We start from the raw sequence: 17,731 nt of genomic DNA, 5'->3' as shown, positions 1-17,731 counted from the left end.
TGACGTTAGTATATACTACACTAGGTGTAGAGACCCAACCCCTGCCGAAATTCATACAGCCAAGAGAAAGGGGATCCGCCTGGCGACGTTAGCGCCTCCCGCAGCGCAGCGGTTGGTCCCTGTCACAAAACCCCACTTACGGAAGCGGGCATCGAAGGAATGGAAGCTTCCTGCGTCAGCATCGCCCAAACCAACAACACCATCGACATCCAAGATGGCCAGCTTCTTGCGCGCCAGACAGGCCGGCATCCAGAATGACCTGTCTGCGGGCATAACTCCAGGCTCATTTGCCCCGGACGAGCAGTCTCGCTATGGAATCAATTCTCAGATCAGGTTAGTAGCTTCGGCATCGCGGGGGATGGTGCATTGGCGGGGTAATCGGCGTAGCCAGTTTGCCCCAAACTCTCTCCTACAATGGCCAAATGGCAAGCAAATGCTAACGATCGCCACCACCTACAACAGCTGCCTAGCCTACGAACCCGTCCAGTCCCTCCTCGCAGCGGGCACCAACGAATCCCAATATGGACCCGGGAAGATTTACGTGTTCGGCCATCGGCGCGTGTACAAGACGCTGGCCCCTCCGTCGCCGCCGCGCCCGGGCTGCTCGATCCGCCACCTCTCGTTTGTCACCAACCGCCTGGTCAGCCTCGACTCGCACGGCGAGCTCGCCGTCTGGGACCTGGACGCCGGCAGGCTGGTCGCGAAGACGGCCTACCCCCGCGTCGGCTGCGTCATTACGGATCCCGGGCTGGACTGGGCGTTGGTGGGGCTGCAGAACGGCGATGTGTGCGCGTACGACCTGGACAGGGAGCGGCAGGCGGCGTTCCGGCTGCCCAACTTCTGGCGGGAGCGGGAGACGGACCCCTCCAAGAGGGTCATGATGCATCACCAGGTCGGGTTGGTGGGCATGCAGCTGCATCCGAGGGACATTGGGAAGCTTCTGATCGGGTATACGCACGGGGCTGTGGTCTACTCGTTCAAGCAGAATGTGGCGACGCAGTTCTTGGAGTATGAGATCCCCGCGGGCGCGCCGGGGGGCGATGGGCGCGGGGTAGAGGGCGTCAGGCGGCCGCGGCTGACGCACGCGGTTTGGCATCCGACGGGGACGTTTGTGTTGACTGCGCACGAGGATGGGAGTCTCGTATTTTGGGACGCAAAAGAGGGAAAGCTGGTGGCTGCCAGGTCATTATATGAGACTCGGGTCAATGAGCCGACGAGGAAGTTGGGGAAGCCGACGCCCTTGGTGCCGTTTGTCAAGGTGGCGTGGTGCTGTAAGAAGGATCCTGATAATACGGGGTTGCTGGTGGCCGGGGGGTATGCAGCGGACGGGGAGCAGAAGGGGTTAACGTTCCTGGAGCTGGGTCCGACACCGATATATGCCACTTCGTCGTGGGAGGTGCTTTCGAATCACTTTGAAGGGAAGGGGCGGCTGACGCTGCCGACGCCGCCCGGGGCTGAGGTGGTGGATTTTTGCTTGATTCCGAGGTCCTCACCGCACTTTGGTGGCGCCCAGGATCCGATTGCGATCCTCGCGATGCTATCTTCTGGAGAGGTCGTCACGATGAGTTTTCCCTCAGGGCACCCTATCAGCCCGACGAATATGCTGCACCCGAGCCTGTCGTTTGTGCATCCCTTTGTCCAGAAGATCGCCGTCAGCACGATACCACGCGAGAAATGGCTGGGCTTGACTGAGACGCGCGATCAGGGAGATCCCATCCTACTCGGAGGGGCGCCGGCCTCCAAGAGAAGAAAGCTTTGCAATTTTCGTAATATCATCCAAGTCGCCCACGCCGACAGCACAATACGGATATGGGACGTTGGATTCGATGATGACATCGAGAACCCCGGTCAGCTACAGGTTGATGTCGCTAAGGCCCTGGACAGATTCGAGGATGTTTCGATTACCGCTCTGGCTATGGCCGAACATACCCCCGAGCTCGCAGCCGGCACGAGGACAGGCGAGGTTGTCATTTACCGATGGGGAACCAACGTGAACTTTGGCCGGGATGCGACGAAGGCGTTGGACCCTAACCCCGGCGGATTAACGGATATTAGCTCGCGGGCTGAGCGTTTGCTCAAGGAGGGCATGCAGCCCTTTGTGCTCTACGAGATGATGCAAGGCCCGATCACGGCGTTACGAGTCTCGGACGTCGGGTTCATCGGTGTAGGCTCTGAGGGTGGATTCTTCAGTATCATCGACCTGCGCGGGCCGTCTATCATACTCCAGGCGTCGTTGACCGAGTTTGTTAAGGAGGAGAAGCGGTCGTCTTTCCTTGGTGGCCGCTCCAAGGCGCCCGCGACGAGGGAATTTCCGACCGTGATCGAGTTCGGTGTCATGACGCTCGAGGGCGACAGTTATTCCAGCATTGGCTGCTTCGTTGGGACAAACTTAGGACATGTCGCCACGTTCAAACTTCTGCCGGCTGGTCAGGCGTACTCTGCCAAACTAACTGGCGTGGCTAAGGTCGGCGGCGACAAGGTGGTTGCGATCTGTCCGGTCAATTCGGAGAACGGGCAGGCTGCCGCCGCTACGGGGCCTACCGTAGCAGGGCTAAGGCAAGGGAAGGAGGTTCATGGCGTCCTTGTTGTCGGTGAGTACTCATCTTTCTTCCTTAGAATCTCGCCAGGTAGTCGACTCACAGCCGCCAGTTACCCAAACCGAGATTCGTGTCTTCAAGCCCGCTACCGCAAAGGGCGCGTCCAGATCCTTTGACGACCAACTGTGCGACGCCGCCCGGGTGGCCGAGTTCCCTCGCCATGGCGTCGCCGTGGTAGCCGTCTTTGGCGATCGCACTACACGCGCTTACTCCCTGCCGGGCCTGAAGGAGATTGGTCGCGCCAACCTTCCCATGCTGGATCCCGCCCGCACGATCTCGGCCGTGATATCCCGGACGGGAGAAGTATTTGGCTGGACTGGACCGTCCGAAATCTCGATCATACCCGTTTGGGGAGGCTCCGGCAAGGGCATCCAGCCGTCAGACGATGTTCTGATCAACCCACAGCTTTCGATCCCGCCGAGGCCGACAATAAGTAACCTCCAATGGATTTCTGGCACGCAATACGTCAGCCCGACGGATCTAGACTTGTTAATTGGTGGGGAGGGCAGGCCGCCGAGTAAGAGGATGATGGATGCGGCTGCGGCGGAGAGGGGACTGGTAGGCGGTGCTGGTGGCGCTGGTGCCGGTAGGGGGGCAAGCCAGGAAGGTTGGGGGGAGTATCTAACGAGGCAGCTGAACGAGAGAACCGAGAAGCTGACGATGGTGGATGATGCCATGAATAAGCTGCAGGAGACGAGCCAAGGTTGGGCCGAGGATGTGAGCAAGTACGTAAAGAAGCAGAAGAGGGATGCGTTGCTTGGCGGTGTGAAGAAGTCGTTTTTCTGAGGGTATAGGGAATGGGTGGTCGGTTTTGTTTCGATAGGTGTTAGGGAATGCTGCGCGGGGAGAAGATACCAATGGCTGGGACAAGTTGGGAAAGAATGGTGTTCACTAGAGGGTTGTTGATGGCGGTGCCGTGCCGTCTTGTAGGATTTTGAATATTGTTTCTTTCGCTGTTTCCTTTTCTTTCCCTTACCAGAGAGTGCTAAAGTGCGCAAACTGACAAGATTCGCTTATAATTCTCATTCATCCCGCCGAAGGTTATAACGTCGGTTGATCCCTGTCCCGAAGTACTTGGAAAGTATTCAGGCCGGTTGTTGAGATATGTCTGATGCATTTACCCCTCCATCTCTTTCCTTTCTTGATTATGAATTATTATTATTGCACGGAGAACAAGCGACTGCCATTACTGATCTAAAAGCAGCACTACCGATCCGTTCCCGCAGCGGTACCTGCGTGTGATGAGTGTTCTCGATCTGGAGCCGAGCTGGCATAGCCGACGGGTAATATATGAGCGGCGTTGCAACAAGCCAGCGTCTCGAAGAGTTACGGACTGCTAACCTCGTGCCGTATAAGATCGGAACGATCCAGTTTCCGAGCAGGTACTATGGGTAAATGATGCTACTGTTCTCGGTCTTGCAGCGAGCATGCCCATTTCTGCACCTCTCAGGCATTTGGCTCTTCAGATGGAACGTGCCATCTACCGAGAGGGGACCAGAGATACTGATTAGTCGGTCGACAAGTCTGCCCCCGCTCCGTCTTGCAGAGGATGTTCTTCTTAAAGCCGCACAGAAGGCGTTAGTTCTCTTTCGTCCTTCGAGGTTGGCGGACCTGGGGGCAATCACGACATGACCGACTAGGCATCTTACTAACCAATCACACCCATCACCATGGCCAACCTCCTCTTGCCCCTCCTGCTCTTTCTGTCGACGCTCGCGTTCGCAGCAACAGACACTCCCTTCCTGGGCTATCCCTCCCCCTGGGCTACAAATATTACTGACCCGGCCTGGGCGGACGCATACGCCAAAGCAATCGCTTTTGTCGCCAACCTAACCCTCACAGAAAAGGTCAACCTGACCACCGGTACCGGGTGGGAAGCAGACCGATGCATCGGCACTACGGGAGGCATACCCCGGCTGGGGTTCCGCCCATTTTGCCTCATGGATGGGCCGTTGGGGGTTAGGTATAGTGCGTTTACCCTTCCACATCCCAAACTTTAAGCTGAACGTAAAGGCCTAATGATGGCGCAGCCGACCACAACTCAGCATTCCCTGCCGGTGTGAACACCGCTGCTACGTTCAGCCGACGGTTGATGCGGTTAAGAGGCGAGGCGATCGGGGCCGAGTTTAGGGGGAAGGGGGTCGATGTGATGCTGGGGCCCGTGGCGGGCGCGTTAGGGCGGGTGCCGCAGGGAGGCAGGAACTGGGAGGGGTTCAGGTAAGGTTTCACTCTCCCAGTGAGTAACGATAGACAACACTGATTATCGGCCAGTCCCGATCCGTATTTGACGGGTGTCGCTATGGCCGAGACCATCCAGGGCATCCAGAGCCGTGGCGTGGTGGCGTGTGCAAAGCATTACATTCTCAACGAACAGGAGCATTACCGGGGGAATGTGGATGTGCGGATTGATGATCGGACCATGCACGAGCTGTATCTGTGGCCTTTTGCGGACGCAGTGCGAGCGGGCGTTGGGTCAGTGATGTGCTCGTATAACAAGATTAATGGAACGTATGCGTGCGAGAACGAGTGGACGACGAATTACTTGCTCAAGAATGAGCTTGGGTTTCAGGGATTCGGTGAGTTGATATTTGTTAGGCCCTTGAAGACTTGTCCGCTCACGGTTTACGTTCAGTTCTCTCCGACTGGGGAGCGCAGCACACCACGCTTGGCTCGGCACTCGGGGGTCTCGACATGGCGATGCCGGGGGATGGCGGCCCGCCTCCTTATCGGGCATGGTGGGGAGGTGCTCTCACGGAAGCGGTACTCAGGGGCGACGTCCCGCAGTGGCGGCTCGATGACATGGTCGTCCGTATCATGGCTGCTTCATTCAAAGTTCACACGGGCAACTACACGTCCAGGCCCGACGTCAACTTCTCCGCGTGGACCAACAAGACCATCGGCCCCTTATATCCCGCAGCCAACCAGTCCTACACGGTAGTTAACGAATTCGTCGACGTCCAATCCAACCACGCCTCTCTCATCCGTGAGATCGGCGCAAAATCCGTCGTCCTCCTCAAGAACACCTACGATCTCCTCCCCTTGCGCAACCCGGCCCCGCCAATCATCGCCGTCATAGGCGATGACGCCCAAGATCACCCGCTCGGTCCCAACGCATGCCCGGAGCGGGGCTGCCTAAACGGCACGGTAGCTATGGGCTACGGCTCCGGCACGGCCAACTTCCCCTACCTCATCTCCCCGCTCACAGCGCTCATGGAGCAAGCCAAGGCGGACAATAGTACCCTCCTGTACGCGCCTTCTAACTGGGACCTTGACGCCGCCATCGCCACCGCCCGCAACGCCTCGATCGCCATCGTCTTCGCCGCGGCCACCTCGGGCGAGAATTTCATCACCATCGACGGCAACGCCGGCGACCGCAACAACCTGACGCTGTGGGCCAACGGGGACGCGCTGATCAAGGCCGTCGCCAGCATCAACCGCAACACCATCGTCGTGCTGCACACCCCGGGTCCGGTGATCCTCGACTACGCCGAGGAGCACCCCAACATCTCGGCCATCCTGTGGGCTGGGTTCCCTGGACAAGAATCGGGCAACGCGCTGGTGGACGTGCTCTACGGGAAAATCAACCCCCAGGGCAGGAGCCCCTTTACGTGGGGGAACAGCGTGGAGGATTACGGGGCGCAGCTGATGTTCCAGGCGGAGAATCCGCGGGCGCCGGTGCAGGCTTTCGACGAGGGAGTGTTTATTGATTATCGGTGGTTCTCCAAAGTTGCGGCAAATATCACGTATCCGTTCGGGTTTGGGCTGAGCTATACAAAGTTTCGGTACTCGGGGCTGAGAGTGGTTAGGCACGAGGGGGTTGAGGGGCGGTTTGAGTCTGCAGTCGGGTTGACAGGGCCGGCGCCGACGTTTGGGGTCGTGGAGGCTGAGCTGGGTAGGCACACTGCACCCGAGGGATTCACGAGGATATCGCCGTATGTTTATCCTTGGTTGAACAACAGCGTGAGTTTGGTGGCAGGAAACAGTAGCGGGACGGGTGGGTTCCCGGCAGCGGCAAGGAACGGGTCGGCGCAGCCTGTCTTGCCTGCTTCTGGGGCGCCGGGAGGGAACCTGGGGCTTTACGAGGTCTTATACTCGATCACTGCGTCGATCGAGAACGTGGGCGACATAGCGGGGACCGAGATCCCGCAGTTGGTGAGTTTGGCTTCGAATTCATCCCGGAATCGGCGCCGGTCTGCTAACAAGGATTCAGTACGTCCAGCTGGGTGGGCCGGACAACCCCTTTGGTGTCCTTCGTGGCTTTGACGAGATTGAGCTTGAACCTGGCGAGACCAAAAACGTGACGTTTGAGCTCACGAGGAGGGACGTCAGCAACTGGAACACGTCCACGCAGAACTGGGAGATCACCGATAGGGAGAAGGTTATTTTTGTTGGCTCCAGCGTGCGAGACATCCGGCTGAATGCGACCTTGCCTGCACCGGTTGGAATGGCGTGGCGGCATGGTTAGGGGATAGAGGGCTTCTTGCTCGGAATCCATCCTATTCGCTACATATGTAGAAATCTCATAACCACCTCATTAATCTCGCAATCCAAATCTTGCAACGTTGACCGAAACATAACCTCATTGTTCATTGGTATTTCCGCTTCGCTCAACAACAACCCGTCCTATCGGCAAAGCCACTACTAATACGTATAACGGAACCCAGGCTCGTAAGTATCGTCAGCGTCACATTCGAGCTCCTTCTCGCCCCGGTCGGCCTTCCGGTTGAGGAAATAGAAGTGAACGGTCATGCCAGCCACCAGAACCATGGTAAAAATGGTCGTCGCAAGGCAGGCGTACAACCCAGGCCTATAATGTGGTTGATCCTGGGTTCTGCCAATATGTCAGCGCTGTGAGCCCTTACAACCAACTAGAAGGGGCAAAAAAAGGGGTGAACCAACCTGAAAACCAAGCTGCCGGCAATTCCACCAATGCCGCCGAACGAGACAAACGTGGCACTGCATAAAGCCCGCTTCCACTGGCCTCGGATGTTGTTCGCCTGATACGACATGGCAGCGGGGACGTTGGCGTTGGCGCCAGCCGTAACAAGGAACACGCCGAAATACCTGACGGCCGGGCTCGAGTGGAAGCCCATTATCGGCAGGCCAATGATGCATAGCAGCGAGTTGAACACAATGATGGGCCCTCGGATGCGGTACTTGTCACCTACCCAGCCTGTGGCGAAGATGAGGATACCGGCAAAAGCGTACGGGGGCGCCACCAGGCACTGCGATTCAGCAATCGAGAAGCCCATGTTCAGCCTCAAGATGATGGGCATGAAATAGGCGAGAGCATAAGTCACGGTAGTGGTGTTAAAGAAGATCATGGCGTATACCCAGACCTTAAAGTCCAGAGCAGGCCGGAGGTACTTCTTCATGGAGAAGGGTTGCGGCTTGACATCACCACGGTCGGCATCGACGCGAGCGCAGACCCTAATTGTGTCAGCCACTCATGAAAGGTGAGAAAGGAAACAGCCCTTTCAAGATTGTGACCTACCAATCCCGCTCCTTTTGACCAAGGAAACTCCAGTTCTTGCGCTCCGAATCGGGAAAGTCGACAATCAGCCAGTACCCGGCAATACCAAGCACCACGGTGATGAGGCCTTCGATGATGAAGATCCATCGCCAGCCGTTAAGCCCAGAGAGGCCCCTCATTTGCATGATCTACCATTGTTAGCCACATGCCGTAGACAACAGAGAATATATATACACTTACCCCGTAAGCCAAGATACCGGCGAACGCCGACGCGACACAGCCAACCAGGTAAAACACCGAGTTCCGCTTGCCAACCTCGTCTGACTCCTGCGTTAGCATTCACCTTCCCCATTCGGTTTTCCCTTCATGATGAAAACTTACATCTCGTAAACCAAGTACTGAGCAGATACACACAGCTCGGGAAGAAGCCTGCCGCCCCTTTTGTCAGCATTCTACGGACTCCTCGAGAGAAGGGACGGGGAACAACCCACCAGCCTCCAAAACACCGAGAAGGACTCGCATTCCCGCCATAGCACCCCAATCGTTCACAAACCCCATCCCAATCATACACGTGCCCCAGAGGAAAGTGATGGCAGCAAGATGAATCCTGGGCCCGATCTTGCGCACGATGACTGTGGAAGGCGGCTGGAAGAGGACATACGTGATGAAGAAGATGAGAGAGATGATGTTCTAGAAAACACAAAATATAAGTATCGAGGGATTAATCCCCTTTCCCCCAGGATGTGCCAGACGAGAGGGGAGAGGGGCGGGGAGGTGATATAAACTCACATATCGCTCGCCAATCAACTGCAAATCCACGTCCATGCCCGCAATGTTCGCCGCACTGAGGTTGGTCCGGTCCATCAGACTGACACAGTACATAGCCCCGACGGTCAATACCAGGCGGCGGTCGATACGGCGCTTGATCTTTGTCTGCTCCTGTGGGGTGAAGCCAAAGTCGTCGGGGGACCGGGCGGCCTGCTTGGTGTCGACGCCGGTGCCCCTCTCCGAGTCGGCTATCTCTTGAGCCTCGACGGGCATCTTTTCCTGCGACGAGGACGCCATTGTGAGTGAGCGCCGAGATAGTCGTGGATCGTCTGTCTGCCGGGGAAGAATAAACGGCGGGAACTGCTGAGGAGGTTGAGGGTCGATCCCACGAGCGGGAGAGGTGCTCTTGGGGAGGAGAACGAAACGGCGACAGCGGGAGAGGGACAAGAAAAGGAGGGGAGAAGGAGGAGAGAGAACATGCAGGTATATAACTGGATATCGTACGTCACATAGAAGGAGGGTAGGGTATCAATGCCTCGTCCTTCCCTGCCTCCCTCCTACTCAACCCCCGGACCTGTCAAGCGATCCGACGAAAACGCGTCCCATCAACTCAGCTCGCACCCATTGGCATCCTCCACAACCCTCCTTTGCCGGTTACAACCAGCCAAGAACAGCCGAGAGCCCCTGGCCTCGGTAGTGCTACACAAGAAGTCCAATCCGTTACCCTGTCTCGCTCCATTACCCCAGCTCTGGCCGGCTGGAGCCAAGCTTTTCCCCGCACCCATCATGTCGATGAGACGGCGGTCTCCCCGCAGGTGGATGGGGGAACGTTGCGAGCTGTCAACGGGGTGGCCTGGGACAATTGCCGGATCTGGTTGCAGTGTCCGTTGACGAGGAGGTGCACGTGGGGAAGTCGTGCTAGAGGTGGGAGCTAATGCGAATGGTGTTCTCGACAGATCTTACTTGGCAGTTCGTGCAGCCAGGGTGCAGGGTTTCGAGAACCGCAGCTAACTGCCGCCGTCGGCCGTCGACCGTCGACCCCTCCACAAACGCGGGGGATGGTGGGGAGAGAGTCGCGCCAAACACCCAAGACGCCCCAACATCGTTCTCCATCTTCTCCCTCCACCTTTTTCCCTCCACAAGTCTGGGCTTTAGTGTGTACTCGTGCATCTCGGGGTCCGGTACGCTAAACCATCGAGGTGGCTAGCGTCTCCTGCTCCAGCGATGGCCCTGGCCGGCCGAGCATGCCGAGTTCTGGCTTTTCTTGCGATTGGCGGGCTTTGTCCAGGGCGGGTGGCAAAGGGAGGCTCTTGGGACTTGGCCCGCCTGCAGCTATACTAGCAGCCCAGGCGGTCTGCTAACCACCCCAGCCATTCAGACAGCAGCAAATCTCATCCTCTCGCAAGGATGGCCCCAATCTCGGACCCAGAGCCCACCGGAGCCTCGGTATCATTGAGCGTCTGGGTAGCCAAGGACCGAGCCTAGGCACCCGATGACTGCCAACCCGTCCGACCTACTCAAAAAGAAGGATAGGAACCATCTCGTTAAACGGCGATGTGGCGAACCTGATGAGGAGAAGAGCGAGATAAACACAGATAAACAGAGGTAGAAAGTAGTAAGCGGAAGTCGAATTAGAATCTTGGAGTTGTCGCATTAGCACACGAGCCACGTTCCATCACAGTTTAAACGCACCTTGTCAGACGTAAAGCTCATGAAATTTTGTATTTGGCTCCGCTTAGTTAGGTTTATACGGTAATTGTACCCTTTGCAGCAAGGGGTTCCCAATGCACTTAACGTACAGCCGTCCATCTCCTGTTTTCCAACTGGGGCTTCAACTGTGGAACGGACATGGTCGCGGCGGGCGATGGCAGGCTCGGACAAGGTGACATGGAGGATTCCGAAAACTCGGCTCCGTTCCGCAGTTCGCTGACTGATGAAATCGAGGACGAGGGCGAGGACGAGGACGAGGACGAGACCCGCGCCGCGCTAGTGCGCTTGGTCGATTGGTATCCCTCGTTAGCCTCGGTAGCCGTAGTCTCGACCTCGGCCGGGAGGCCATTCTCGAGGACCGCACACCCGTTATCGACAATATTGACCCCGATTCCCTTGGGCCTTTCGACTACGGATCTCTCAGCGCTCTGGTCATCATCAGCCCCATTGTCCAGCCAGTAACGAGCGAAACGATCCTCGGGTGCTCCCTCTTTCCAGAGCAAATCCTGGGGTTCCGAAGGACCGAAGGTTTCTTTCCGCTGTTGGTCGTCATCTTGGCAAACCTCGAGCGGGTGCCTGGTATCCCTACCCCGCTGGAAACCTCTTGGCCCAACGTTGTCAGGATCAACATCTTCGCGGTTCTGCCCCTTGGGTGAAAGGGTGATCATCCTGATATTGTGTGGCTGTACTATGACCGCCGGCCTTGGAGTCAGAGACCGAAAAGCCTCTACGTTCTCATCTTTATCGCCATCGCTGTCGCTGTCGCTGTGGCAACTGCGAAAATCGTTCCCCACGTCGCTTCCCGGTGTAAACGAATCACCGACAGCGTCTTCCAACGGCGGCGTTTGTCCCGGCCGATTATTGATAGACAGAACCCCTGTGGATCTTGTTGGAGACGCTGCCCAGCACACTTCGGGGCCGTTCACGATGTTGCGCAGAATGTACTTGTCTCGTTGCTGCACATCTTGCTCAAGAGCCGAAATCCGCTTCCGCTGAACGCCAAGTTCTGCCGTCGCATTATCCAATTCGGCCTCCAGTTGGACGGCTCTTCTTCGAGCCCTGATTTCAGAGATCACGAATGCCATCAAAGCCGCACAAGTTATGGCACTAGTGGAAATCATCAACATGATTTGGCCGGCGCTCCAGTCCACGAAATCACGCTCTTCCAAGTACTGAGCGGGTAATGGTCTTGTCATGGTCGGTGATGTCGATCTTGTTGCCATCCTGTCAAACGTTGAAACAGTACGTGAGGTGTTTGGAGAAGCCCTAGCCCGCGTCTCTATATATCATCTGGTAGCAACTAGTATTAGCAGGACAACTGGGTTGCGTAAGAACATTTGTTACATACCGCTTTGTCTCAAGGACGCCCCTGGTGTCGTCTAACAAAGAGCGGGCAGGGTATCCGATTGTATTATGTCCGATTGTCGGACACCATGGAGCGCTGAAAGAATCACTCTGCTTGGCTCTTCAGTTGCCATTAACTTTGATAACCGACGCCAGAAATGAAAGAAGAACTGAGAACCTAGTCCAGCTTCTGCAGTATTACGCAAGTCAGCGCACAATGAAGAGCCATAGCCGTCGTCTGCATCCGCTCAACTGCTTCTTGAACACTTATCCGTGGGCAAAAGGTTGGCACGCGGGTACGGTACCCCCATCTGCTCTCGTAGTCACACACCAAAGATTCAGAGAGTGCTTAAGCCAGCCACTAAAAAAAATAAAGATATCATCAGCTCAAGTTGCATTGCAGCTCTTCACCAGAGATCGTGTTGCTTGTTTTTGCGTCCCAAGCGGAAGCTGTTCCTTTAACTTTCTTCGTGCAGCCTCCTAGGGCACGAAAAGCTATGTTAGTAGGCAGCCAACCGCGAACGGCTGGAGGCTGGCGCTGTCATCGGCGAAACTTAGGAATAGGCTGGCTCCTTCGCAAATCCTGATAAGTTGCGAGTCTCGACACAGCTCCGCACCGAATACTTTGTAAAAGAAGTATATTGGTGCGAAAGCAAAGGCCGTTAACAGCATAAGAGCGGGAGGTGCCTGCGTCATGAACAACGGAGGGACAAACCTTTGTTGCACGCCATTTGGTGGTTGATGACAGGGAAATCCAAGACACCAATTCGAACAAATTCGATTGCTGGGGGCCTAGACATTCTCAAATCAACGAGCAGATGCACAAACCTGAACAAGACTAGGCGCTAAGGGTCTGGTCCCGGGCCATGGGACCCGGTAATCGCCGCCTGCAGCGTCAACGGATAGTGTGACCCAAAGCCGTTGAGCTCAGTCGCATAAATCATTCAGGTTTGATGCCAGGCGACGGCTTTGTTCATTTCGCTGTCCCGTGCTTGGAACCAGGGTACGCGTTTGTCGTTGTCCTCTCTTCTGCAATGGGAAAGGCACATCCCTCGTACTTTGTGGCCGGCATTGTAGTTGACATCGGTGTATCTAGGCGCCCAAAGGTAGGCCTTCCAAAAGCGGTACCATGGAGAGAGCCAAACCGGGTTGTCTGGGTACCGTATGTCGCACCTGGGAAGGGTGCCGATTCAGCTGTGCGGTAGCGACGGACTTATTGAATGCGCGTTTTCCTTTCCTCCTACGAGGCGAGACAATAAAATGCTTTGGTCAACCGCGCAAAGTCCCCGGGAAATGGGATATTACAGCGGGCCCGTTAGTCGCACGCGGAGAATATTGACCGTGTTTTTACTTTGCCCTGGAGAAGTGCTTGCTTGTCAGGGAGGACAGCCATCGTTGCCCCAAGTCAGTCTGCCAGCACAACGGTCTGAAGCGCGTAGAAATGTCGCCTGCAGCTCTTTTCTTGCGACGATGAAGGCGCCGATACAGGGTTTTGCAGACCGTGGGAGAGATATGCTGGAATCTGGGGTGGGCGGGATGAGGAGGGTTGCTCATTCAAAATATATGAATGGCCCCGGTTCGGATGTTCTTCTTCCGCCCTCATAAGGCCAAGCGTGACATACACGCCGGCTGGTCTTGCAGAAAACCCCAGACCCAGGGCATGGCCATCTAGACGAGCTCAACGCGGAATCCCGGCATATTGGCGGAAGCCATGCGATTGGAGGGCTCTGCTCTTTCTGGGGTCGAACAACGACCAGCGCTCCACATGACGACCGCTTGACGCCCGACATATATAGCCTCCTTCTCCTTGGAGTCGGGCTTCATGATGGAGGAGGCAGGTTGACCGGAGACTCTCATCAAGCCGTAACTCTCACAATGAAGGGCCTCGCTCTCATCGCCGCTGCCACGGCAGCCTCAGCGCACACCATCTTCGTCCAGCTTGAGGCAGACGGCAAGACTTATCCTGTGTCTCACGCCATCCGGACACCGTCTTACGATGGTCCCATCACCAACGTCAACTCCAACGACCTTGCCTGCAATGGCGGCCCGAACCCAACCATGAAGTCGAACGAGATCATCACCGTCACAGCGGGAACGACGGTAAAGGCCGTTTGGAGACATACCCTTACCTCCGGCCCGAGCAACGTCATGGATGCCAGCCACAAGGGCCCGACTCTTGCGTATCTCAAGAAGGTTTCCAACGCCCTGACTGATACAGGCATTGGAGGTGGATGGTTCAAGATTCAAGAGGACGGTTACAACGGCGGCAACTGGGGCACCACCAAGGTCATCAATAACGCCGGCCTCCACTACATGTAAGTCTCTGCACGCCTCTCCATTGGTATAACATCAACCACACCGCTGACCTAACAACCCAGCGACATCCCGTCCTGCATCCCCAACGGCCAATATCTCCTCCGCGCCGAAATGATTGCCTTACACGGCGCCGGCTCGTCCGGTGGCGCCCAACTCTACGTAAGTCCCACCGAGCCCCCCAAACCACACGGTACTCTCCCTAACAACATCCCCAGATGGAATGCGCTCAGATCAACATCGTCGGCGGCTCTGGCACCGCGAACCCCAAGACCTACAACATTCCGGGCATCTACAAGTCCAATGACCCGGGCATTCTCATCAACATCTATTCTATGTCCCCCTCGAGCAAGTACACCATCCCGGGCCCGCCACTCTTCACCTGTGGCGGCGGCGGAGGCGGCGGCGGTAGCGCCCCAGTCACGACCGAGCCAGAGACCCCGGCACCTTCCCAACCCGAGCCGGTTGACACTGGTTGCAAGGCTCAGCAGTGGCAGCAGTGCGGAGGGACCAACTACAGCGGATGCACGAGCTGCGCGTCGCCGTATACTTGCAAGGAGATCAACGCGTATTATTCGCAGTGCTCGTGAAAACTAAAGGTGGTGGATTACACGGCAGGTTTTGGCCAATGTCAAGATGAGTCAGGTCAAGGCGAAAGAGGTATCCGGGGTGCATAGCAGCACGGTGTATTGAAGTTTTCTGTTCTGCAAAGCAATTGTCCATTTCCCCTTTCGGTTCTTCTAGTTGTGATCGCCATCACACACGCAGAGCCTTCCACACATCCCAGCCTTTCAAAAGTTTGCCTGAAACCTCATCCCCTCCCCAAATCCCTTCTCACCCTCCACACCTTACTCCCCGCAACCCTCTTCTCACTGCCATGCAACATCTCTACCCACGGAACCTCGCCCCTCCCTCCGTCCCGCCCTTCATCCCCGCTAGACTCCCCATCCCCACCATCCCCCTCGTCATCCCCCTCGTCATCCCCGTCGCCATCCCCAGGCCCATCCCGCTGAACATCAGCAGCCCGCTTATACAGATCCTCTGCGTACGCCCAGGTGGGCGTGTCAAACCGCCCCGCGACCAACACCAGCTCCTCGCCGGGAACCTCCCCCACCGCATTCCCCACAGACGGCGGCGTCAGGACCTGCAGCTCTCCACGCGCCGTGTCGACGCCGCGGACGAGGACCAGTCCGAGAAGGCGGGAATGCCGCGGGTCGAGGGTGCGGCCCAGGGGGTTTGGGATCAGCGGTATGGCGTTGCCAGTATCTGCGCTTGAGTGCGGGCGCGAGGGTAAGGGGTCGGCTGGGGTCGGTGTTGTTTCCAGGGCGGCGGCGGCGGCTTCCGGGAGGGGTAAGAGGTCTCGCAGGGCGGCGCGGGATTCTATTCGGACGAGGGCCAGGACCGTCCCGTTGATAGCCTCTGCGAGCATCTCCGGCGCGGGTTGGTGGTCGTAGCAGACGAGCCCGAGGAATCCTCTTTGGCTGCTGCTGCCAGTGTATCGGACTCGCCAAGGGCGGAGGGCGGAGAGAGGGGTCGGATCCCACGTTGTCGGGGAGTCGCCATCTGGCGGGCGCAGGTGGAAGTAGGACATCATTTGCATGGTCCGGAGGGCCAGGGATGTGCGGGCGGACATGTCGGCTGGTTGGGAAGGGAGGGTGGAGAATGGGATGGGTTTGTTAATGTTGTTGGCGCTCCCGCAGGCGGACTGAAGGCTGGCGACGGTTTCCTCGGGGCCATCGTGGGACATGTAGATCACTTCTGTTGGCCAGATCGCGGTGATGAGGTCGCAGAGAATGTCGAGGCCGGTGCCTTGGATCCAGCCCGGAGTGTTGATCACGAGCGGGCAGCTGGCTTCGAGATCTCGCCGATAGTGTGCCAAAAGATCGAGAGCGCATTCGATAAAGTATGCCGGGTCGAGGGCAGGGGTGACGGATGCGATGGCGTGGGCCCGTATTTGGCCTTCGGTTTGCCCGAGAGTGGGATGGCAGAACGAGGGTGATAGGTTGGGGGTGGTGACTTTTGAAAGAGAGATGATGCCGGGAGGCGCATATTCGGGCTGTCCTGGGTCGAGATCGAGGACGAAGACGCTCGACCAAGGTTTGCTCTTAGAGCCACCTCGGTCGGTCATGAGACGGTTTACCACCAGTCTCCCGAATGTTGATTTCCCCGACGACTTTGGGCCACATAAGAAAATGACCGGTGTAGCTTTGCGGTTGGCCGCAGCCAGTCCCGATATCTTCTTGTTCCACTCTGCCGGTGAAACCAGCTCTTGCAAGATAGCTCTCTTAGGGCCGTCTTCTGGAGTATATATCTACGGGAAGTCAGCCAACGCCGGGTAGAGAGCAGACGGGACACAAACGATCCGAAAGGTCCAAGGGTATTTGGCCCGGCCCATGCCTGCTTCTTGCGAGGGCGTTTCGTTCCAGAGCTTTGCAAAGGCGGGATTCAAGGTTGCCAGCTGCCTCATGCCCTGTGCCGCGGGATGGGGGTGCAACTCTATGACAGTATCGTCGGCAGTCCGCAGAACAGGCAAGGCATGGCAGTGCGGAGCATGGACCCATTGGACATCGTCAGACGCTGACAAGATGGCACCGGCGATGGTAGCCTCGCCCTCGCGCACTTTGATGCCATAACTCCCTAGGATTACAAGCCGCTATGCTTTGTCACCGAATGGACTATTACGTCCAGGGAGCACTGGAGAAAAACTTACCTCTGCTTCGGGGGTGGTGAGCACCAGACGACCCCCGACCTTTCTTTGAAGATGCTTCTTGTTGGGCCTGAAAGATGAGTGCTGCTTGATGGGGGCGGTTACAGCGGATTCGGGTTGAGGTGTTGTAAGACTTTTCGAATTAGTGACAACCCGGAAGCCGGGGAGAGACCAGATGGCCAAGTCAGACATACTCCAGCCCCCTTTTCCCAACATTGACCGAGTCGGAAACCGACTCCTCCACCGACCGACGTCTGCTGTGACTGGGTATGGACCGTGTGGACGGTGTCTCGCTCCTTCTTTGCTGAGTGACATCTTTGACACTCTGCTCCGGTGCCTTCTCGACGGTACTGCTTGCTGACGATACCCCCCAGAGTTGCTGCCGCGCAGCAAATGCACTCATCACTTTTACTTCGCCGAGTCAGCTGCACATTCATATACACCAATCCCTCGATAGTTCCGTACTAGGTTGTGGGGGGTTGCCGTTGCCTTCCAACTTCCTCTTTTTGTTTGTCGCCATTCTCTGCAGTAGCTTGCCGGTGCGTATACCGGGGCTCCTTTCTCGTTTTGTGCAAACCGATCTCACTCCGAGCGACAGTCTACAGGCGTTGATTTGAGTTTAGCAAGCCGCAGCAGATTCGGCAGCAATTCAGAAATCACCACCACCAGAAACCCGAATCCCAAGGTTTTTCGTACTTCGAATCGCACCAGCACAACCACGACGACTTGGTACTGCTATCGGGGGACTCCTATCGGGGGGAGAAACAGTGTGTGCGTTTTGACAGGCCAAACTTTTTGCCCTGCATTCATTCCACCAAT

At 56.9% G+C, this 17,731-nt stretch overlaps 6 protein-coding genes across 6 annotated transcripts; 3 read left to right on the top strand and 3 right to left on the bottom strand.

Moving 5' to 3' along the window:
• Positions 1-214: 214 nt before the first annotated feature.
• On the top strand, positions 215-3,383 carry SRO7 (Lethal(2) giant larvae sro7; the record flags this gene model as incomplete). Its single annotated transcript, XM_071063196.1, has 3 exons — positions 215-333; positions 463-2,591; positions 2,650-3,383. 3 exons carry the CDS (start codon positions 215-217, stop codon positions 3,381-3,383), a joined length of 2,982 nt encoding a protein of 993 aa, XP_070919297.1.
• An 884-nt stretch (positions 3,384-4,267) lies between these two features.
• BGL4_1 (beta-glucosidase) lies at positions 4,268-7,062 on the top strand (the record flags this gene model as incomplete). The annotated part of the gene is made up of 5 exons (XM_071063195.1): positions 4,268-4,565; positions 4,628-4,814; positions 4,869-5,173; positions 5,230-6,749; positions 6,808-7,062. 5 exons carry the CDS (start codon positions 4,268-4,270, stop codon positions 7,060-7,062), a joined length of 2,565 nt encoding a protein of 854 aa, XP_070919296.1.
• A 176-nt stretch (positions 7,063-7,238) lies between these two features.
• Positions 7,239-9,135, bottom strand: MFIFM68171_07774 (uncharacterized protein; the record flags this gene model as incomplete). The annotated part of the gene is made up of 7 exons (XM_071063194.1): positions 7,239-7,428; positions 7,497-8,027; positions 8,092-8,258; positions 8,311-8,390; positions 8,452-8,499; positions 8,562-8,760; positions 8,860-9,135. The coding sequence occupies 7 exons, from the start codon at positions 9,133-9,135 to the stop codon at positions 7,239-7,241; spliced, it is 1,491 nt and encodes a 496-aa protein (XP_070919295.1).
• A 1,493-nt stretch (positions 9,136-10,628) lies between these two features.
• Positions 10,629-11,744, bottom strand: MFIFM68171_07773 (uncharacterized protein; the record flags this gene model as incomplete). Its single annotated transcript, XM_071063193.1, has 1 exon — positions 10,629-11,744. The coding sequence occupies one exon, from the start codon at positions 11,742-11,744 to the stop codon at positions 10,629-10,631; it is 1,116 nt and encodes a 371-aa protein (XP_070919294.1).
• Positions 11,745-13,767: 2,023 nt separating this feature from the next.
• MFIFM68171_07772 (uncharacterized protein) lies at positions 13,768-14,795 on the top strand (the record flags this gene model as incomplete). The annotated part of the gene is made up of 3 exons (XM_071063192.1): positions 13,768-14,207; positions 14,271-14,367; positions 14,424-14,795. 3 exons carry the CDS (start codon positions 13,768-13,770, stop codon positions 14,793-14,795), a joined length of 909 nt encoding a protein of 302 aa, XP_070919293.1.
• A 221-nt stretch (positions 14,796-15,016) lies between these two features.
• GRC3 (Polynucleotide 5'-hydroxyl-kinase grc3) lies at positions 15,017-17,315 on the bottom strand (the record flags this gene model as incomplete). Its single annotated transcript, XM_071063191.1, has 4 exons — positions 15,017-16,516; positions 16,565-16,858; positions 16,916-17,045; positions 17,107-17,315. The coding sequence occupies 4 exons, from the start codon at positions 17,313-17,315 to the stop codon at positions 15,017-15,019; spliced, it is 2,133 nt and encodes a 710-aa protein (XP_070919292.1).
• Between the last annotated feature and the right edge of the window lie 416 nt (positions 17,316-17,731).

This window comes from Madurella fahalii (assembly GCF_045866475.1).
Source record: "Madurella fahalii IFM 68171 DNA, scaffold_4, whole genome shotgun sequence".
Taxonomy (NCBI): Eukaryota; Fungi; Ascomycota; class Sordariomycetes; order Sordariales; genus Madurella; species Madurella fahalii.
The sequence above is the reverse complement of the archived record's forward strand: the minus strand, read 5'-3'. Positions and strand labels throughout refer to the sequence as shown.